We start from the raw sequence: 23,128 nt of genomic DNA, 5'->3' as shown, positions 1-23,128 counted from the left end.
CTAGGTATCAGAACTGGATTCAAAGGTGTGCTCTGGTGGTGACCTAAGGTAAAACACACCTGAGAACCATCGTTCTCTTGGCCCCGTTAGGCGGTTTCTGGCACCGATGCTTCCCTGGCCAGGGACGAGCCGCCTTCGTGCTCGCCCGCCCTGTGAAACCGCGGCTGCCCCGGCTGCGTGGGCTGGGAGCGGGGCGGCGAGGGGGGGGGGGTCGGGACCGCGACCGGTGGCGGCTGCGGGGAGCACTGGGGCTGCCCACCCCCTGCGGGCTCCTCGGGCCTGGGGGGGGGTCCCGCTGAGCGGCCATTTTAGGTGCGGTCCCCGCTGCGCCCCGGGGTGCCCGGAGGGGCGGCGGACGCCGCTCCCCGCACGGGATGGCGGCGGCAGCGGCGACGACGGCGGCGGGTCCGCCCCGTCGGGGGCGTCTCCGCAGCGGCGCGGGGCCTCCTCCCCCATCCCCGCCCCCCGACTCCCCAGTCGCGTCGGCGGCTGGACGGGAGCGGAGCGGCGCCGCGCTGCTAGCCCGCCCCGTCCTGCGCCGACCCGAGCGGGCACCGCCGGGGGCAGCGGCCGCCCCATGCGCTGAGGGGCGGCGGGATGGGGCCGCGGGGCGCCGGCGGCTGGGCCGGCCGCGCCGGGGCGCCGGCTCCCGGTTGGACGTGCCTCCTGCCGCTGCTGCTGTGCGCTGCGCTCCGGAGTCTGCTGGCCAGCCCCGGCAGCGAGGGTGAGCGGGGACGGGGCGGCCGGGCCGTCGGGGCAGCGCCCGCCGAGGAGGGGGCCTGCCCGCGGGTGCGCTGCGCCGAGCTCGTCAGGCTGGGATTTGGAGCACTTTGAGGGAGGAGGAGGGGGGCTGCGCCGCGGGGAGGTGGGTTCCGCGCCGGAGGGAGCGGGTGACACTGGCCGGTGGGGCTGGGGGCGTCCCGGGGAAGGGGAGGCGGCGCTGCCTTGGGGCGCGGGCAGGCTCGCACGGGTGGGATTGCACAGATGCCCTGGCACGGGCGCGTTTTGCGGTGTTTGGGGTTTTTTTTGGGGGGGGTGGTGGTGGGGGTGGTGATGCTGCATAGGTACCTTTACGCTCGGACGTTTGGGTTGGCACGGCACGCTTCCCAGCGGTTTGCACCGGGAGAGGCGCGCGGGTGGGTTTGCGGGCTGTACCTGCCGGGCTGTGCGGGGGGCTTGCGGGATGCGCGCAGGCGGAGCGGGGCCGGGGCGGGCTGGAGCAGGCTCCCGGCGGGGAGCCCTGCAAGCGCTGACCGCAGTGCGCTTACTTCGTGGCTTAAAATACACACGTAAAAAGGAGGGGAAGCCGCGGAGGTGCCGCTATTTAACCCGCAACGCAGCGGAGCGCGGCCGCTGGGGACGGATTGTTGTGTAATATGTTTGATCGTGTGAGGCTAATAGCCAAAAACGTGTCCAGGTTGCTTGTCTAGCAGAGTACTTCCAGGTTTTCAAACTGGACTGTTGTTTTTTTTTTTTATTTGGTGTTTTTTGTTGTTTTGTTTTTGTTTGGTTTGTAGTTTTTTTGTGTGTGTTTTGTGGTTGTTTTTTTTTTTGTTGTTGTTGGTGGGTTTTTTTTATATATATATATATACGTGCTGTGGGCACTGCTTGGGGCTTTTTCGTGTTGTTTGTGGATGCGCGGGCAGGCTGTGCTGTGAAAGCATGGGTGGGGAAGTTCGGCATCCGAAGGGAATGCCGGCGGCTCGTAGCAGGCTGGCTTCGTGATGCACCATAATTATTTGTGAAACTCCTTTAGAGGGAGGAGGTATGCAGGGGCTGGGGAAGAAAAACCGTACCAGAATTTCAAAGATGTGGCCTGAGGTGACCAGCTAGCTTTAATTTATTTTGCAGAGTGAAAATAATGTGAGTAGCAGTTTTCTGTTCTTTTCTTTTTTTTGTTGTTTGTTTTGTTGTTTAAAGTGCAGAGAAAGGGGAAAATGCAGTTCCTCTGTGTGTGAAGATATCGGATGTTTGGGAGGTGCATTGGTTTGGGGGATGATGGCAATGGCTTTGGCTTTGCCTTGGTTAGGTAACGGTGGGCCCAATCCTTCAGCTCCCACGCGATTTCGGGTGGTTTCACCCTTGGGAGCGGTGCTGGGGAGGTGGCATGGTGCCTTCGAGGGGCTGTCCCTGTGCTCCCCCGCCCCTGGGGAGCCACGCCGTCCTGGCGCTGCGGTGCGGGGCCGGGAAGCCGGCAGGTGCTCCCAGCCCCGTCCCGGGCATCCTTGCCAGATCTTGGAAAATCTGGTGCCGGCGGAGCCAACGGGACTGTTCGCCGAGGGCAGAGGTGTCTCCGTGTGAACGGGAGCTGCAGCGTAGGGCTGTCGCACGGTGGGAAGCGGTGCGGGGGGGGGTTAATGAAGGTGCCTTAGCGAAGGGGCTCAGCGGTGCCGTCACGGGGAGGTTGCAGGGTGATGATGAGCAGCGTGAGCGCTCGCCTCGCCGTCTCTCTGCCCCTACTTCCCTGGCTGCTGCTGCTCTGTAATTTCTGTCTCTTCAGTAAATGCAAAGCTATAAAAGACTGCTGGTGGGAGGGGTCTGACCGTGGACCTGAACTTATTCAATAACCGCTGTCCTTTGCTGCTAGGAGATTTATTTGTAAACAAGCATTATTTGACAAGTGCTTCTCACAGCATGTCTCCTCTGCCAATTACTCCTGAGCAGCTCTGCTCCTGGGAACAGCTCACCCTGCGGTGTGTGAAGCCTAATGCATGAGAACCCTCAGATGCTGGAGCCCGCCTGCCTAGCCGTATGCTGCTGACACTTGTCACCGGGTTTGGTTTGAAAAGTTCAGTTTGGCTGCTTCTGGGCTCTGGTGGGAGAGATCCTCCCCTGGGGTTAGTTGTCATATTCAGCTGGTTAGGAACTTTTCTTCTGCTCAGAGGGAGGTAGCCATCTTAGACCTGAGAATAATATTTTCAGAAGTTGCTGGTGTTGGTTTTTCTGGGTTTTGTTCTTTATTATCTTTCATCTCACCACAGTTAAACTACTAGCTGATACCCTGTGCTGTGTAGGTAGGTAACGTATGTAGTTGCATAGAGAATGACAAATTCGCGTAGTTATGATTTTTCTTTAACCCTGCATCATATTTTTTTTGTTTCTGTAAATCTTTGTCATACACAGTGAGTTCGTAGGATAAGATATATGCAGTTAAGAACTCACAACGCCTGACTTTCTGTTTTACCCTCTAGTGGAGGGACACGTAGGGGGAAAATGCTTTAAAAATCTAGGTTAAGATTTGGAAGAAAAAAAAAAAATAAATTCAGTGTTTGGTCTCCTTAGCATGGAAATAGGTTTTTGCAAGGGCAGCTGAGTTTCAGAAGCTCCTGCCATTTTTATGGGGAAGTATCAAGTGCCCAGTATGTATCATAAACCTGGTCACCTTCATAGATACCTCCAGTTATGTACTGAAGGATATACATCAGGAGAACAGAATTAGGTTTTTTTTTCAGGTTTTCCTATAATAGGGAAATAAAAGAGATTTAGACTTCAATCACCTTTGCTCAGTTTATATATTAAAAGCAAAACATGTAGTGAAGGATGAAGACTCAGTGCTATTTTATGCATATGCACATATTGGTTAGCCGATATTTTTAACTCTTTAGCAGAGTTTATTGATTAGAACCAGTGATTTCCTTCTTCCCTTTGACTACTTTTACAATTCAGAAATGAGTCATAAAGAAAATCTTCCAAAGAGTACAGCAAAGGTATTGCACAGTTTTGAAGTGCTGGTATTTCAGAAGTGCATTCTCTATGAGAACAGGGTGTGAGAGGCAGCCCTGCAGTATGTGACAAGGCTTCCTGCACCTCCTGTAGTTTAAAAATGCATGTGCTTTGAATCTTTGTAAGTACTGGGGTTTGGGAAGTGGCTTATGTAAATTATTTATGTAAACCACGGAATGAACGAAGGAATTGTTTAAAGATTCCCCCGTCCACCCTGAAGTTCATGATTTTGTGATGTATTGCCTGTGGGTTTGGGTTGGTTTGCAGATCTCATTTGGACGTCACCCAGATGACCCTAAAAAGTGTTATGCAGGAAAATTATTAAAATAATGGAGTATATTACATCTGATTGCTTGTAACGGTAACTCCACAATGTACTTGCATAATTGTCATTAAATACAAAGTATATCTCACTTTAGGGCTTTTCAGCCGAAGTAAGTGCCGATCAGGCAGTGCTGTATCTATGAAGTATATTGTTAAATCAAAAGAAATAGTTTGAAATAACAACGTTGACTTAGACAAAGGAGAGGAACACGAAATGAGTCTTTGTAACGCATTGTATTTGTTTTTAGACTAGAAGGGTATTATTCTTTAGTTACAAACTCCTGCGTTTGGTCCTCTTCATCTTAATTCTTCCGGGGTTTTTTGAAGCTCACTTCATCTTAATGTATCATTTTTAATTTGAGTGAATGAATAAATGAGCACAATTAAAGGGGTGGGTCTAGTGCATGCAAAAATAAAGGAAGGTTGTAATTTGCAGATTATTCATGCCAGAGCCTGGAGCCTACCTGTTCTCAGTGTGTTGACTTGTGTGGTGTTTCATACTGACATATAATTTGTGTCATGGCACACTGGATAAATGCATATTTAGGTATAACATCACAACATTTATCTTCAATCAGTGAATTAAGTCTTTTTAAGGGATTTTTTTTGTGTTATTTAGTAGAAGCAGGTGTGAAAATAGTCTTAATTTTCATATAATTTTATTTCAGTTAGCCTAATGCTTTGGGTAAAAATACACACAATCAGAACATTTTGCTTATTAGGTTGCCCTTAATGGCTTGGCTTCATATATCATGCGTTCACACAGCTACTGCATTTTGTGTATTTCTGTAGGTATTATGTACTGCCAGCATTCCTTTACCTTGTGTATGCAGAACGAGTAAGTGTGGACGCATTTCGGTCTGCTCACAGTGCTTTGTAAGGAGGCTTTGAGGAGTTATCTGTTCTTTATTTCATGTATTGGAATGGTTCCCCGTGTGCTTTCCATGATAGCAGAGCATAACCTCAGTGCTGTGTGTTTATTTTACTCGCAGGAGTAATCCTATTAACTTTTAGATTTACTGCAGTGGAATTACTGGTATGAGGAAGGACAGCTCACGTCTAATGGTCTTTTTGGGATCAGTCTGATGTGTGATGTATGGCTTTTCAGGAGGTTTAGAATGACTCAATTATGGCTTTAAAATGGAAACTACCATCCTTTTGACAGTAAAACAATATTTGAAATGCAGCACTTTTAAGTATATGACTAAAAGCATTGCTACCTAATGACATGTTTAAAAAAAAAAAAGGAAATAAACAATAGCAAAGATTGACTCCAAGATAGTACCTGCTTCCTTTTGAAGCTTATATTAAAAATTGTAATAAATAGTGGAAAACAGGCAAACTGTCTTAAATGGAACCACTGTCAGACCATCTGCTTATAGTATCTTAAATGTTGACACCATAATTTGATGTATAAAGCAGCTATTTGCACATCAATTTACAGATGGGTAAACTGGCAGGTACCATGGGAGAAAGGGAAGAGTTAGTGGGCTTGTCTGACAGCTTCTTCCCCTCCACCGTTAACTCTCCCACCACTACCTCCCTTTCTAGCTCCAGTGTACGTTCCATCTCCACGTCTGCTGTTCTCCTTCTGTAAAATAAGAAAAATCTTCCCCATGAAGAGATGTTTATTCTTTGTGCTAAAATGCAAAGTGTTTTGCAGCAGGTTCTGGGGGGAAAGGTGGGAGCAGGATTTCATAAAATCTGGCAGAAATTGCAAAGCCAGGACCGTTTATTATGTGTGGTGCCTTGCTCTGTGATCTCACTGGTTTTAGCTTTATTGTTCCAGGGAATTCTGTGCTGCTTCTGCAGGAATCCCTGTTTCTAGCAACATGTGGGGTGAGTGCAGAACCCTTGACCTGGGAAAGTACAGCTGAGCAATCTCAGCTGAGTGATGGTGTTCATGGTGGCTTTAGGGTCTTGAGCAGAAGTGGGGCTGTTGGATCTCCCCAGCCTTTCTAATTTGGAGCTACGTTTTCAGTGGTCCGTTTCTGTAAGTGTGCAGGTAATGTATATTCTTGAATAGAGATGAGCTTTAAACATAGCTTGGGGATGTCAGGGAAGTGACACGCAGCCCAAAATAAAAAGAAAACAGATTTTTTTTTGGCAATTTTTTTTAACATTCTCACTTCCTCTTTAGGAAATCTAAATCTGTACATGGGTCAAAGGCAAAATGAGATGTAAAAAAAAAAAAATGCACACCAATCAGTTGCCTTGTAGAATCACTGAATTTCTTAGTTAATAAGTGCTCATTTCTGTGGAGGAAAGAGTATTCAGTGCAGCTTTCAGCGGATACTCAGCCTAGTATCCATTAAAAACATTAAAAAAAAATAGTCTTGTGCTTATAGTAAAACATCTAAACACAGAATTGAAATACGTGTTGTAAATGCAGCTTTCTCACTGACCATAAGTGCTGGTGGGAGATGGGGCCTCATTTCAACCAGAATGGACTTGAGCTGGGTATTTTTCTTTACTCTGAGAATGTTGCAGAAAGATTGTATTAATGATTGCATTGGAATGAACAATTTTTTTAATAACTTTTTACTAAAATGATTTGCTTTGATATCTGTTGTAAAATTGCTGCATATATTAAAAGCTAGTAGAATATTTTTTTTGCCTTTGAAAATATATTTTGTTCTTAAGATGTCCCTGGTTTTTGGCATAGGCTGAACAGAGATATGGATTGTCCTCTGTGTTCATGTCACGCCTGTCCCTCAGTCTGCTCTGTGACTGGTTGTACATTGAGGTGACAGGTTTTGCTGAGGTGAACAACTGCCCCAGTTGCTTTCACAGCCACACAGTTGCTTTCTATATTGGCAAACTCGAGCACTGGCTTTCAGTAGCTTAGGTCTGTCTAGGGATTTGTTACCCTTTTAGTTGTCTCTTTGACCTATTATATCTCTTACAGTCTCAGTTTTGGTATTTGCTGTGGCTTTGGTCAGTGCAGTATCTGAGCCTCTCTGAAGGCTTAAAGTGCTTATCCTTTTGGAGGCAGAAAGCAATTATCCCTGTCTTCTGCAAGGAAGCTAGTTGAGAGGGGATGGTCTGGAGGTGTAAGCACTGTGATTTGCGGCACTTCTGGGTGTGGGAGGTGATGTGTGGCGGTTTGCAGAGGTCCAGTGGCAAGTTGCCTGCTGTGGACAAGGGTTCTGGGACCTGCTGGCTGCCCTGGGATGCACATACGAGCACAGCCTTCCTGTCTGATTTGCAAAGGGGACTGGAGATGCTTTGGGCCAGAATAATTGCCGTGGGAACATTCAGTGCATGCTGGGGCTGCCTCACTGGGGGTGTTGGTGGTGGGAAACACCTTCCTTTTCTCTCCCTCTTCCCTTGTATTTGAGTTGTGCTGGAGGTACATTAGGACTTTGACCAGATAGAGCTGCTCAGGTGACTGCTAGCTGGAAAGATGAGAGATGCCTCCTGGAGGAGGAGACATAGCATGTACTATCACAGCAGATGGGGGAATACCTGCTTGAGCTGGTCTGGCAGCCCTGAGGGAGAAGGTGACTCCTGTCCCTTGGCTTCCCCTCTGGTAAGCTTCCAAGCATCAGTGGGGGTTCAGCTGGTGTGCTCCAGAGCAAACTGTGCCGTGGGGGTGTGCAAGGAATGGAAGCAGTCCCCTGCAGAAGTGGAGAGCTTCTAGGTTTGGGTGGCTGTGTAGCAGGTATTGAGGCTGTAGGAGAGAGGGTAGGACCCTGGGCTTGCAGGCTTTCCTGCTAGCTACTTCATTTCGGTGCACAAAGAAGTACTTGCAAGACAGGAGTGTCTTGCCAGGGTATTAAATCCGGGCTTCACTAACCTGCATCACTTAATGTTAGAAACAGGTCAGAACAACCAGTTTGAACTTTGTAACTCTTTGAGGGGATAGAGAAACACCTGGGAGGAACTTAATTATTCAGCATCAGTAATATGCATTTCACAATGTTTTTGGGTGGACTTGTATCACTCAGTAATTTTTTTTGCGTGTCCCAAACCAGTAAAACTGCATGGGGAAATTTTGTGCATAATTGCCTTTAAGTTAATTTGTCAAAAAAACCCCATTTTGGTTTATCCATCTTTGCTTTACTAATGTTCGCATGCAATTTCTTCCTAAAGTGCATTGGCAATGTGCTGTTCCCACTAGCAACCTCTTCCCTCAACAGAAATAGAAGAGATAGACTGTCAACCCCTTCTGAAAAGCCAATGGACCATCTTAATGCTTAGATAGGATTTGGGAGGAGGGAAAAAAATATGTTTATGTCAATTCCTTCCCCCACACACACCCCCCTTGAGTGAGCTCATTGGCAGCAGAGCAGTCATTATTGTCAACAGGAAGGCTTTATTGGTGCTGGACAGTGAGGTCTTGTGAGTCCACTGGTAGCTGACAGCCTTGACAGCTCTGGATGTGTCTGTGCAGAGTTTCTTTCCTTTTGTTGAGTTTAGGTTTATGCATAACGGAATTTGATATCTGTGTCTTTTAGGACACCTTTTAGAAACGGAGGCCATATTGCTTTCAGTTGGTAATGCTCTGATTTAGGGAAGGTGGTGAGATTTCATCTCGGCACTGCCAGCAGGTGTTTTGATTGCATTGGGAAGCTGTTGGGATTTTAGGGCTTGACTTTAAGTGTGTGCTTAATAAGGTTCTTGCTTTAATTAGAGTCTTGAAGAAACTGTCTGCCTCCTTCAATGGCTTGCAGATGCCTTGGCAGTGGCTGGAGACCCACTGTCTGTGGGCTGTCAACAGGCAGCACTGGTGGTTTGTTTCTCCACACAGGCTGGTTGACAGATTGCTGGTTGCAGGTGCTACTTGTATCTTACCTTCAGTGGAAGCTTCTTTTTCCTTCCTAATGGCAGGGTGATACTTGCCCAGATAACCATCCCCCAAAGATACGTGCTGCAGCCAGCTTGGAGGTCTGCTATCGTGCTGGTACAGTGTTATTTCCTAGTGGATCTTATGAGTGGGGCTGGAAGCATTTTATTGACTTTATTCACAGTGAATAAATCCTTTTCAATTAAATGGTGATTTTGATGGAAATGAGAGTGTTTGCCATTAAGAAAATAAAGCAAACCATACTGGAGTTCTTAAGTTTCCAGGCACTTTGGGGTCAAGCTAAGAATCTCCTGACTACTTCACTTCTTTTATGTATGGTGGGAAGAACAAATGACTGCCTCTTGTCTTGAGTGCAAGTCATTGTAACAAAAAACCCCCTGTGGTTTCCTGTTTGTTTTAGTGGGTCCGGTTATCGAACTGAGCTTTGGGTCCCGCTCCCTGGTGCCACAGCTAGCACTGTGCCTGTGGGGGAGAAGGTGCAGCCGACCTGAAGAACTTTGTCAAAGGGTGATATCACACCCCTCAAAGAGTGTGTTCAAACAAATTACCGATGTAATGCAGAAATTACTGGGTAAAATTCTCTGGCTGATGTTATGATTGCAGTTGTCCATCTGGCCTTGAAAACCTATGAATCTGTGATGCAGATCCTAGTGTTTTGGCTCTTGCTATAAAGGGAATCATGAGAAGACTTGGAGCAGAATGAAGCCAACATAATAAAATATAAATCTGCAGTTAATATTAGTTTGCGAGTTCATTAAGTAGTGTATATTTTCTTCCTCCAGTGGGCTATAAATAATAGGTACTGCTACAGCTTGCACTCTGCTGTAGCTTGTTTCTACTGATGGAAATATTTCAGAGGTTCTTGCTTGTGTGTGTTTTGTCCCAGCTCTATGTAGCTAATTAATTCAAAACATCTGCTCCCTGATGACTTTGATTTCTTTAAAGAGTTTATCTTTTTCATTTGTTTTTGCTTTCTTGGATTATTTTTGACTGTCACTTGTTGGAGTGCCTTGGATTGATACTTCTTGAAGAAATACTTGGCACAACAAGGAAAACAGTTGGAAACTGAATGGCGACAATACTGCAATAAAACCAGTGAAGATACATGAAGCGGGAAAACTTTGACTCATGATGATGATTTCTCAGCAGTCACGGTGTCTTGGTGGTGCTGTGAACTCCAGGGTTGCGCGGGAAGGATTGGGGGGTATGCAGCGTAAAGAGAAACGAGCTCTGCTGTTTAGCAGCTATACCCCCTGCCTTAGGCAGGGGGGTGAGGAGAGCAGAGGTGTGAAGCCTGGTGGAAAGCCTGTGATACTGTTCAGGAGACCTCTTGATGAGGGTTTGATGCAAAGTGCTACGGTTGCATCTTATTGTGTACCTTGACCTCCATCCAGCAGAGTGTTTCACTTCATGTTTAATTGACAGTGTGTGAGTATTCCCATGAGAGGCTTCTCACAAGTATTTTATGTGTAATTGCTCCCACAAGCTCTAAGTGTTGGGTCAGAGCTGGGGCTACGTTGGTGTAGCTCCGACCTTTCCATGGGTGGCTGCATCCTGCAGAGTGCTGTTCAGAGGGGGTCGGGAGCTGCCGGAGGAGCCTTCAGGGGGGATGTAGGAGCACTTGATTCACACCTTGTTTCATGTGAGAGTTCAGATTCAGGCTACCCAAAACAGTGTTCCAATTGCTGTTCGATTTGTAACAAATGTATTGGAGAAATTCTTGCTTCGGTTGTTTAAAACAAAACATTTTCATTCCAATGGTACTGTTTAAAAAAGTGCTACTTGAGAAATTGCGTGAGGTTTTGAAATACTTACGTGGGCTTTAAGGAAGGTTTCTTTACCACTCTTTTGGGAATGAAACTGTAGTTAAAAGGTTTTCATCTGGTCAAAGAGGATGTTCTTTTCCTCCTGCTTTAGGTGTATTTCAGTGAAACAAACAAAAATTCTTATGGCTCTACAGTTTCATGGCATAAACACCATCAGCTTTTGCTATCCTGACTGTTTTGCCTGCTCTACAGCGATTTGTCAGGGTAAATTTTGGTAGAGTATGCCCTGTAAGTCTTAGCTTGCAAATGGTGCAACTGAAGAGCAGGACTACTCTGGTGTATAAGAACTTAATTTTTTAAAGAATTTTATACAAAATCAGCTCAAAGACCATGGCAACCCAGAAAAGTTCAGTCTTGTATGCCTGCAGAGTCTGCCCTGGTGTGAGCAATAAAGGTTTTTCTGGAAGATCCTTAGATTCTGAAATGGCAGCAGGATGTGTGGCAGGTAGGATCAGAAATAAATGTTCAGTGTTTTACCCTGTTAATGGGGGATTTTTGTCTTCTTGGCTTGTTTTTTTTCCCATTTGAAATTGGAGTGAAGAAAATGAAGCTGATCCTGCTCTAGAACAGAGCCAGAGTAGCCATCTCACTTCAGCAGTGTCACAAAAAAACCCCAAAAAAGTACCTATGGATTGGTGGCTGCTTCTTCAGTCATGACAGACCTGTCCTGCTTTTGCCTGGGCAAGCTGATGCTGCGACATGTCACTGGTTTAGGTGGCTGTGTCGGATGGGGTGCTCTGCTCTGTGGGCAGCGATGTTGCTTTAGGTCAGTGTTGAATGCCATCAGCCCTGGTATTTCTTGTGCTTCCTTCCAGCCACAATCCCTGTGTAGCCATGGTGAAGCTGCCGAATGCCAGCTGTGTGAATGTGACGGGGACATTTGAGTCAGAAGCTGTATCTGGTCTCCCTGTCAGAGATTGCTGAGTGAGAAAACATTGTTAATTCACCAACTAGAGTTCAGGGCAAAGGTTTAGATTACTTTGGTTTTATTCTAACTTGATTGCTCACCTGTAGTAACCAGCCTGTCTGAGAATAAGAGCGTGTGCAAATTCCCTGGGCTGCTATTCTGTATTAAAAGGAGGGGGGGTCAGAAAAAAAGGCTGCGGTATGACTTTAGACTTAATCATCATTTATCCTACCCTGAAGGCATGGAAGTTAATGATGATATAGATCAGTGCGGTTTTGTGTTCCCCTTGACTGAGCATTAGAAATAATTAGGGCTTGTGGGATGGATGCACTGATGGTGGAGATGAGCAGAAAACATTTTTGAATGTATGCACCTCTTCCAAGTTTGCTGGCAAAGATGCAGGTGCTAAGTGCGTGCTTACGGGCTCTGAGGTTTCTTGCTTGTTCTTTGAGACATAGCTAGCTGGTGCTGAGGAGAAAGGAAGTGGGAATAAACGAGTTCTGTTATTTTGGGGGCTTTTAAGACTACGGGCCAAGCAGAGATGCCAGTGGTTTCTGGAGAGAGTTCTTCAGTGGGGTAAGCTTTCCTGCATCCCAGTTGCTGCTGAATGCAGCTCTGGGTTATGCCAGTGGAGTATCTACAGCACTGGGGCTAGTCCAGGAGTCCTAAGCTAATGCAGGAGATGGCACTAGACTTTTTGAAGTACGGAAGCCTTAAGCATGCAGTTGGAGGCTTTCTGGAATTATTTCCTTCAGTGACCTGAGTGTTTGGGTTAACTAGTTATTAGACAGCCAGGGCTGAGTGCATTCTGATGGTCGTCACAGGCTGGATGGAGAAGAACTGGTTGTGCTGGTCTGGAGAAGACCTCTGGTCTCTTTCTTGCTGTGGGTCAAACCAAAGGTAGTTTCAGGGGTCCTATTCAAGTGTAAAAAAACTTCATCTCTTCCTAGGTAGCCACACATTGAATTATGGAAGCATCTGTTTGGGATGGTGGCTGCCCTTCTATAAAGTCTCTGCTGAAATGGTTTCCTGAGTGTTGCAGGTACCTACTTGATCTGATGTTTGCTCACTGTTTCATCCCCAACCTGGCCAACCTGCAGTTCTTTGATGAAAGCCATTTTAGCAAAAATAATGTACTTGCCACCAGGCTGGAAGATGATGGGAAGAGAGGTGCTGCTGAGCCTGTATGGACTTGTGTAGTGGGACTGCGTGCTGGTGGCCTCTCCAGCAGTGTGAGACAGGAGGGCTGTTGTGGTAGCTCTGTTACCCTGTGCTGGGGGGCTTTTGCGGCTGGGATGTTGGAGGAGCCACCCTCTTGCAGAGAGGATGCCAGGGCTCCGGATTGGTTCAAGGCTGAATTGGGGTGGCGTTGGGACCTGACAATGGTGCAAGTAAAAGACAGATGTACTGAAAATGGCTGGGTAGGGTGGTGGGGAAGATGCAGATACCTTGTGTCTAGATGGATCTAGACAAGTGCTAACTTGTGTTTGTACCAGAATTCTAGGGATTCTCAAAGCAAAACATTTCTGTCCTTGCAGGCAATTTAGAATAACTACTGGCTAAATGTATTTTTCAGACCAGATTGATGTAGTGCAGTACTTTAGAAGATGTACTGTGAAAGCAGTCCTGGGCAGAAGCTGGTGGGGCAGCCAGAGAGTCTGCTGTGCCTTAGCAGCCACTCACAGCTGTCTGAACCGGTGCTGGGAGCCCCTCTCATCTCCAGAGCAGCCCAGGCACAGGGGGAGCTTAAAGTTACTTGTTGCTTTTTGTCTTCCTAGCGTGTGAATTTTGGGTTTCTGTGTGGTGCCTGTCAAAAGGTGTATCCCATCCTCTCCTATTTATTTTGCTCTGTGCATAATTCCACTAAAGTAAGGGAGGAATAGAGTCTTCTCTAACTGGAGATTTAGTATTCAGCTCTGCCGGCTGACTCACCGGTAGGAAAATTCCCACTGACTTGAGTTAGAGTTGAATGAGTTGTATTATCTTTTCATATGCAGAAAATGATTTTGAAATTGAAGTTAATAACAGCAATTTAAACATTGTCATTGATAGAAAGATAATACAATATTTAGTTGTAGTGTGTTCTTTTTATGATCTGATGTTCAAATAAAAGCACTTTTTCTCCTTTTTTCCTTAATTAGCATGTCATGAAGAAGTTTGTGGCATCAAACACACCATCTAATTACATTCATTAGTAGCATCTCCAGGACAAATTTTAATTAAGTTGTACAATGTAGATCAATACTTGTTTTGCATCCATTGCAACTTAGACCAGGAATATACTGTTCTGCACAGTTTAATTAGTGATTGTAATAGAAGGAATTTGAGTAAACCTGCCATTTTGGCAACTGCACTTCGGTATCTTGCTTTTATAACTCTCTCTTCCTTTTATAGTATGGGACGTGTTATTTATGTGTGTCCTATTTTGATGAATGTTTTAAGGTCTCTCTTTTTATCCCATTAAAAAGAAAATGTAGTGCAGTTCAGGGGCATTTGGGTACTAGTGCTTGACTTCAGCTGCAGCAGGAGAAATTAATGAGCATCTTACCTGACTACTTCAGGAGTGGAAAGGCTGGCCATCACTGGGTGACATATCTAGTGGTAGATGATAGCGATACTTTTATTTCGCATAGACTGTGGGGTGGGAAGCCACCTAATTGTATGTTTACTTACTGTGAATGTAGTTCAGTGTAGTTTGAGTATTGCTTCCACCAAATGTCCTGTAGTTTGGTAGCATTGCCAGCTCCCAACCGTTTTCTGTTTTGGCAGGAGAAAGCAATCCAGACATGAAAACCCTGAGATACCAAATGTTTTTGCTCAACATCACAAAAATGCACTTGACCATGCAGAACACTTATATGCCTTATGATAATATCCTGCCTTAATACTTGCAGACATTGTGTAAATGACTGGATAGACAGTTTTTTATATTTTTTTTAGGTGTTTGATGCCAGAGCTGAGATATGATATATTTTATTTTTTTTCCCCCTACCTCAGTGTTGTATTTTTGTGTTTTGGGCTGGTTTTGTGTACAAGGAACTACAGCAGTCAGTACAGTACAGTGATTAAGACCAAGCCTACTCAGAGAACTTTGTTTTTGCAAACTAAATCTACTGCTTAATTTATTTTTTAAATACTCTTAAAGATTTTAAAGGACCATGACTTTTAGCAGAGTGTACTTCTGGTTTTTTTTACTATGCCTCTGTAAATAATGTGATCCTGTTACCTGAGGTACTCCGTTGGCAGCATTTTTAATTTTGTCTGCAGTGCCCTGCAGCAGAGTGTCCTGGGCTGGTGGAAGGACGGACGGACGGAAGGAAGGGAGGAAGGGTGTCTTGGGCTGGTGGAAGGACGGACAGACGGAAGGAAGGGAGGGTGTGTTGTCTGGAGGAAGGATGGATGGACGGATGGAAGGAAGGGAGGAAGGGTGTCCTGGGCCGGAGGAAGGATGGACGGACAGAAGGATGGAAGGAAGGGTGTCCTGGGCCGGTGGAAGGATGGATGGACGGACGGAAGGAAGGAAGGGTGTCCTGGGCCGGTGGAAGGACGGACGGACAGAAGGAAGGAAGGAAGGGTGTCCTGGGCCGGTGGAAGGATGGAAGGATGGAAGGAAGGGTGTCCTGGGCCGGTGGAAGGATGGACGGAAGGATGGAAGGAAGGGAGGAAGGGTGTCCTGGGCCGGTGGAAGGATGGACGGATGGATGGAAGGAAGGGTGTCCTGGGCCAGGGGAAGGATGGACGGACGGACGGAAGGATGGAAGGAAGGGTGTCCTGGGCCGGTGGAAGGATGGACGGACGGACGGAAGGATGGAAGGAAGGGTGTCCTGGGCCGGAGGAAGGATGGACGGACGGACGGAAGGATGGAAGGAAGGGTGTCCTGGGCTGGTGGAAGGATGGATGGACGGACGGACGGAAGGATGGAAGGAAGGGTGTCCTGGGCCGGAGGAAGGATGGATGGACGGACGGATGGAAGGATGGAAGGAAGGGTGTCCTGGGCCGGAGGAAGGATGGACGGACGGACGGACGGAAGGATGGAAGGAAGGGTGTCCTGGGCCGGAGGAAGGATGGACGGACGGACGGACGGATGGATGGAAGGAAGGGTGTCCTGGGCCGGAGGAAGGATGGACGGACGGACGGACGGAAGGATGGAAGGAAGGGTGTCCTGGGCCGGAGGAAGGATGGACGGACGGACGGAAGGATGGAAGGAAGGGTGTCCTGGGCCGGTGGAAGGATGGACGGACGGACGGAAGGATGGAAGGAAGGGTGTCCTGGGCCGGAGGAAGGATGGACGGACGGATGGACGGATGGAAGGAAGGAAGGGTGTCCTGGGCCGGAGGAAGGATGGACGGACGGACGGAAGGATGGAAGGAAGGGTGTCCTGGGCCGGTGGAAGGATGGACGGACGGACGGAAGGATGGAAGGAAGGGTGTCCTGGGCCGGTGGAAGGATGGACGGACGGAAGGATGGAAGGAAGGAAGGGTGTCCTGGGCCGGTGGAAGGATGGACGCACGGACGGAAGGATGGAAGGAAGGAAGGGTGTCCTGGGCCGGTGGAAGGATGGACGCACGGACGGACGGAAGGATGGAAGGAAGGAAGGAAGGGTGTCCTGGGCCGGTGGAAGGATGGACGCACGGAAGGATGGAAGGAAGGAAGGAAGGGTGTCCTGGGCCGGTGGAAGGATGGACGCACGGAAGGATGGAAGGAAGGAAGGAAGGGTGTCCTGGGCCGGTGGAAGGATGGACGGACGGACGGAAGGATGGAAGGAAGGGTGTCCTGGGCCGGTGGAAGGATGGACGGACGGACGGAAGGATGGAAGGAAGGGTGTCCTGGGCCGGTGGAAGGATGGACGGACGGACAGAAGGAAGAATGGAAGGAAGGGTGTCCTGGGCCGGTGGAAGGATGGATGGACGGACGGACGGAAGGATGGAAGGAAGGGTGTCCTGGGCCGGAGGAAGGATGGACGGACGGACGGAAGGATGGAAGGAAGGAAGGGTGTCCTGGGCCGGTGGAAGGATGGACGGACGGACGGAAGGATGGAAGGAAGGGTGTCCTGGGCCGGTGGAAGGATGGACGGACGGAAGGATGGAAGGAAGGAAGGGTGTCCTGGGCCGGTGGAAGGATGGACGCACGGACGGAAGGATGGAAGGAAGGAAGGGTGTCCTGGGCCGGTGGAAGGATGGACGCACGGACGGACGGAAGGATGGAAGGAAGGAAGGAAGGGTGTCCTGGGCCGGTGGAAGGATGGACGCACGGAAGGATGGAAGGAAGGAAGGAAGGGTGTCCTGGGCCGGTGGAAGGATGGACGCACGGAAGGATGGAAGGAAGGAAGGAAGGGTGTCCTGGGCCGGTGGAAGGATGGACGCACGGACGGAAGGATGGAAGGAAGGGTGTCCTGGGCCGGTGGAAGGATGGACGCACGGACGGAAGGATGGAAGGAAGGGTGTCCTGGGCCGGTGGAAGGATGGACGCACGGACGGAAGGATGGAAGGAAGGGTGTCCTGGGCCGGTGGAAGGATGGACGGACGGACGGAAGGATGGAAGGAAGGGTGTCCTGGGCCGGTGGAAGGATGGACGGACGGACGGAAGGATGGAAGGAAGGGTGTCCTGGGCCGGTGGAAGGATGGACGGACGGAAGGATGGAAGGAAGGGTGTCCTGGGCCAGTGGAAGGATGGACGGACGGACGGAAGGATGGAAGGAAGGGTGTCCTGGGCCGGAGGAAGGATGGACGGACGGACGGAAGGATGGAAGGAAGGAAGGGTGTCCTGGGCCGGTGGAAGGATGGACGGACGGACGGAAGGATGGAAGGAAGGGTGTCCTGGGCCGGTGGAAGGATGGACGGACGGACGGAAGGATGGAAGGAAGGGTGTCCTGGGCCGGTGGAAGGATGGACGGACGGACGGAAGGATGGAAGGAAGGGTGTCCTGGGCCGGTGGAAGGATGGACGGACGGACGGAAGGATGGAAGGAAGGGTGTCCTGGGCCGGTGGAAGGATGGACGGACGGACGGAAGGATGGAAGGAAGGGTGTCCTGGGCCGGTGGAAGGATGGACGGACGGACGGAAGGATGGAAGGAAGGGTGTCCTGGGCCGGTGGAAGGATGGACGGACGGACGGAAGGATGGAAGGAAGGGTGTCCTGGGCCGGTGGAAGGATGGACGGACGGACGGAAGGATGGAAGGAAGGGTGTCCTGGGCCGGTGGAAGGATGGACGGACGGACGGAAGGATGGAAGGAAGGGTGTCCTGGGCCGGTGGAAGGATGGACGGACGGACGGAAGGATGGAAGGAAGGGTGTCCTGGGCCGGTGGAAGGACGGACGGACGGAAGGATGGAAGGAAGGGTGTCCTGGGCCGGAGGAAGGACGGGCGGACGGAAGGATGGAAGGAAGGGTGTCCTGGGCCGGAGGAAGGACGGACGGGCGGGCGGACGGAAGGATGGAAGGAAGGAAGGAAGGGTGTCCTGGGCCGGTGGAAGGATGGACGGACGGACAGACGGAAGGATGGAAGGAAGGAAGGAAGGGTGTCCTGGGCCGGTGGAAGGATGGACGGACGGACGGACGGATGGAAGGAAGGAAGGGTGTCCTGGGCCGGTGGAAGGATGGACGGACGGACGGAAGGATGGAAGGAAGGAAGGGTGTCCTGGGCCGGTGGAAGGATGGACGGACGGACGGAAGGATGGAAGGAAGGGTATCCTGGGCCGGAGGAAGGATGGACGGACGGACGGAAGGATGGAAGGAAGGGTGTCCTGGGCCGGAGGAAGGATGGACGGACGGACGGAAGGAAGGATGGAAGGAAGGGTGTCCTCGGCCGGAGGAAGGATGGACGCACGGACGGACGGAAGGATGGAAGGAAGGGTGTCCTCGGCCGGAGGAAGGATGGACGCACGGACGGACGGAAGGATGGAAGGAAGGGTGTCCTGGGCCGGAGGAAGGATGGACGCACGGACGGACGGAAGGATGGAAGGAAGGGTGTCCTGGGCCGGAGGAAGGATGGACGCACGGACGGACGGAAGGATGGAAGGAAGGGTGTCCTGGGCCGGTGGAAGGATGGACGGACGGACGGACGGAAGGATGGAAGGAAGGGTGTCCTGGGCCGGTGGAAGGATGGACGGACGGACGGACGGAAGGATGGAAGGAAGGGTGTCCGGGGCTGGTGGAAGGATGGACGGACGGAAGGATGGAAGGAAGGGTGTCCGGGGCCGGTGGAAGGATGGACGGACGGAAGGATGGAAGGAAGGGTGTCCGGGGCCGGTGGAAGGACGGACGGAAGGATGGAAGGAAGGAAGGAAGGGTGTCCGGGGCCGGTGGAAGGACGGACGGAAGGACGGAAGGAAGGAAGGAAGGGTGTCCGGGGCCGGTGGAAGGACGGACGGACGGAAGGATGGAAGGAAGGGTGTCCGGGGCCGGTGGAAGGACGGACGGACGGAAGGATGGAAGGAAGGGTGTCAGGGGCCGGTGGAAGGACGGACGGATGGACGGACGGAAGGAAGGAAGGGTGTCCTGGGCCGGTGGAAGGACGGATGGATGGACGGAAGGAAGGAAGGGTGTCCTGGGCCGGTGGAAGGACGGATGGATGGACGGAAGGAAGGAAGGGTGTCCGGGGCCGGTGGAAGGACGGACGGACGGAAGGAAGGAAGGGTGTCCGGGGCCGGTGGAAAGAGGGACGGAAGGAAGGAAGGGTGTCCGGGGCCGGTGGAAAGAGGGACGGAAGGAAGGAAGGGTGTCCGGGGCCGGTGGAAAGAGGGACGGAAGGAAGGAAGGGTGTCCTGGGCCGGTGGAAGGACGGACGGAAAGAGGGACGGAAGGAAGGAAGGGTGTCCGGGGCCGGTGGAAAGAGGGACGGCAGGATTGAAGGGATGGTGTCCTGGGCCGGAGGAAGGATGGACGGAAGGACGGAAGGATGGAAAGAAGGGTGTCCGGGGCCGGTGGAAGGACGGACGGCAGGAAGGAAGGGTGCCCTGGGCTGGTAGGTGTTTGCACTGGTATATTTGGCTGTGCAGGGGTAGCTCATCAGCCTGATATAACTACTAGGGGTGACATTATGATACTCGCATCATTTGTGCTTTTACATGCAACCTGTTTTGTTTCTCCTTTGTAGCAACCTTTGAGTACCTGCATGTTTGCATTTCTAACGTAGCAAGCGCTAAGCCTCCTTCGTCCATTTCAAGCTTGTTATTGGTCTAAATCATCATGGACTGGAAAGTATTGTAAGTCCAATTGTGGAAACTTCCAGTGGGAAGTTTGTCTGCAGTGCCCTGTACAGATAGAGTGAAGTTCAGGAGTTGAAGACCCAGGGAACTTTATACTTCTGCCCTTCCTGAAAAGGAAGCAAAATTGAGGTATTATTATGCAGACAAGTATACTGTAAGGTGTGCTGTAATCTGAAGAGAAGGAAGCTTGTATTTAAAGTAGAAGAAAGTTCCTCCTAGGCTGAGGCTTTGGATGACAGTTGTTGATTCAGAGACAGCTTTTAACTTGGAGATTTAAAGCCCTGGGTACAGGAGGTGAGAGCTCAGCACCAGAAGCTGCTGTAATTTTTCTTAGCTGATTTAAGTGTGTGTAGAATTAATTACTTCACACTTTTTACTCAGTATTTCAGGCAACGTGAGGGGGAAAAATATTATAAGCTTGGGAATAGTTTTTAGCTATTTAATGTAAATTGTTGATTGCTTATGTGAATTAACAAAGCTATTCTGAATTTTTCTGTGTGGGGATGAAAAGATCCCTTTGATATCTTGTAATGAAGTGTCAAAGGCTTGGGGAAAAATGTGAGAGAGGGAAAAAAGATTTGTGATAACAGTGATAGTGTAATACTTGCTTGTAAAATACTTTAAAAATTGAATTAATGATAATTGGGAAACTCTGCATGTTGTTTCTTCTTTCATTTTTGTCTTGAAGGCCTGATTATGCTAAAAACATGCCACCTTGGAAGAAATGTGTGTATTACACACATACACTCACAAATATCTGTGTGTTATCTATATACTGTAGGTCTTACATGTACACATAGACACACAGCGTGCATTATGTATTTTTTCCTCCCAAAAGACCAGATCCTAAGAACGTGAAGGATCTGGCTCTTACAGAAGTTTAGTGCTTTTGCAGCTTGGTTTTAGTGGCAGATCTCAAAGGAATAAAGTAATGCGTGCGTACAGTTGTTTTCAGCATATGTCGTCATTGTTAGAGGAGTTATTGCGTTGTTATTCTGCTTTTACAAAAATCCCAACTTCCTTGGCTAATGAAAACCAACCTGTTTACTATAGCCACCCAAACCTTGACGTATGTACTGAAATTTGTAATGCATCCACCCTCCTTAACAGTTTTTTCTCTCTTATTTTCAGTGAATTTACTGGACTCGCGCACGGTGATGGGGGATCTAGGATGGATAGCCTACCCAAAAAACGGGGTAAGTCTGTGTTGTTGTTTGCTTTCTCTCTCATAAATTATACTAATCGTTTCTATTTGGAAGGTAGACTACTGGGTTTAAAAACTCCCTGGAGTGATTTGTCGGCAATGGAGGGGAAAAAAATAAATAAAACAACAAGCTGTGACTGGAAAAATGGAGCAGTGTGGCTAGGGGATTAATTTATTTATGCAGCAGAGCCAGCCACAAGTATTTAAAAAAACTAAGTGTCAGCCTCCTTACTCTTCCCCTCACCAAGAAAATCCAGGACGTTATTTAAATATTTTTAAAAATATAAATTCCTGTATTTTTCTTCTTGAACCTTTGGAGTGAATGTACAACACAATTTTCTGTGAGTTTTCTTCTGAAACACAGTGCCTGGGACATTGCTGTTAGCTTTAAATGAACAGAGCTGTTCAGAAATACTTCCCAGGCTAACAATAAAATTTTGGGAGCTAATAACACTGGAACAGGAGCTGAGTTTTAAGCACTTTGAAGAGCCTCTGTCCCTTACCATTACCTATACTGAGAACTGAAAGAACCTGGCCTCCTAATTTCATAGCTGAAATAAGTGCTGGAGTTTAGATGCATTAATAACTGCCAGTGTGTCTGCTTGGCCTGACTGCGTCATGCAAGTGGTTATTGCTGTGGCTTTTGGTCTTTGTGTGGGGCATCCTCCATGCTGAACTGTAACAGAACTTTGGTACAGTCTCAAAAGGTTGACTTCTGTGTGGCGCCAAGTATTCCTGTTAGTTCCCGTGAGGCAAGAAAGCATCCCAAGACAGAAATGCTGCACAACTGAGCCCTCCAAAAGAGCAGCTCTCAGGAATGCGTTATTCCAGCACTTTAGTCACTGGCTGAAATGGGCTACAGAATTATTTTGGACTCCAGTTGGATTGTAAAAAAAAAAAAAAACAACCTTTTTTTTTTTCCTTTTTGAACACACCTTGTTGTTTTTCCTATGGTATGAAGTAGAGTTACTGCATATCCCAATGTCCTTACGGGAATATCAGTAGAAAAATTAGTAGGACTGAGGAGTTCAGAAGACTTCTGAGTCTGTATGTGTAGGTGAGTAAATGAAAAGCTAAATATCCTATGCATAAGCCTCAGTTGTGTCTTTTCATTATTTAGAGAGACCTTTCTATATTTACAAGCTTAGTTTCCAGGCAGCACCTGGAAGTGCATTCATGAATGCCAAATTAGCAGTTACTAAATCAACAGGGAGATTTTTTTTTCCTTAAATTGACTTCTGCAAATAAAAAGTGAATCGGGCAGTTGGCTTTTGAATTTCTGGAAATGTCGTCTTAATCTTTGTTTTCATGGGACATCATAAAGATTCAGGTTAGTCCAATTGTCTCTTTTTCGGCCTAATATATTTACAGTATTTTACAAGTAGTGAGAAAAGCCTTTCCAGACTTACTTCTCTGCCTTATCTGCTCTGGGATCAGCTATGCTGCAGTTATACTCTGTTTGCTTAAGTTTTTTGAAAGATCTACCCTGTATAAATATTTTAAGCAACTCTCACTTCAGGGTTTGAGTTTGGAAAAGGAGGGAGCTTTAACTGAGGTCAGAAACATGCAAGCTGATGTTTTTTCAGGTATACTCATACAAATTTGATACCTCGGGATGTCCTCTTAGGGAAGATTTTGGAAGGTCCTTGTATCTGTCTGTGCAGTTCCCCATCAAGGAAAGGAGCAGAAATGTCCTGATGTGTCATAGTTTGCAACGCTACAGTGTGTAGATACCGACCACATGCTGAATTGAGTTTTCTGATGCATGGGATTTTATTGTTGCTATTAACAGTATCCTGTAGAGTCTAGTGACTTTTCAAGTACTTGGTAGCAGTTTCAATGCTGATATAGTTCCGACTGAATATGTTAGTTTTTGAAGCAGCCTTCAGCTCTTCCAGTGTTGCTGCTTCTCCACTTGATTTTTATTATGAATCTTAAGGAAACCTCTTTTTTGTAGAACCACATCTGCTAGAAGTAGGAGATTGCACAGAGGGCACACCTGTTGTTAAAGAAAGCAAGTGTTTAGTCTTTGTAGTTGTATGGGAATGCTTGGGAGAAGTTACCTATGCATCACGAAGGCTCAAGCTGGTAGGTTTTGAAAAAAATGTCCACATTTATTAAAAAAAAAA

At 48.4% G+C, this 23,128-nt stretch overlaps 1 protein-coding gene across 11 annotated transcripts in view; it reads left to right on the top strand.

Moving 5' to 3' along the window:
- Positions 1-487: 487 nt before the first annotated feature.
- EPHA5 (EPH receptor A5) overlaps positions 488-23,128 on the top strand; it is a 212,579-nt gene continuing 189,938 nt past the window's right edge. For all 11 annotated transcript variants that reach the window (XM_055727519.1, XM_055727514.1, XM_055727505.1 and 8 more), the window contains exons 1-2: positions 488-724; positions 20,927-20,991. In XM_055727519.1, the coding sequence (XP_055583494.1) occupies positions 598-724; positions 20,927-20,991 (192 nt within the window). In that variant the 5' untranslated portion in view covers positions 488-597. The remainder of the gene's footprint in view (positions 725-20,926; positions 20,992-23,128) is intronic.

Source organism: Falco cherrug, chromosome 1 (assembly GCF_023634085.1).
Source record: "Falco cherrug isolate bFalChe1 chromosome 1, bFalChe1.pri, whole genome shotgun sequence".
Classification (NCBI taxonomy): domain Eukaryota; kingdom Metazoa; phylum Chordata; class Aves; order Falconiformes; family Falconidae; genus Falco; species Falco cherrug.
The sequence above is the reverse complement of the archived record's forward strand: the minus strand, read 5'-3'. Positions and strand labels throughout refer to the sequence as shown.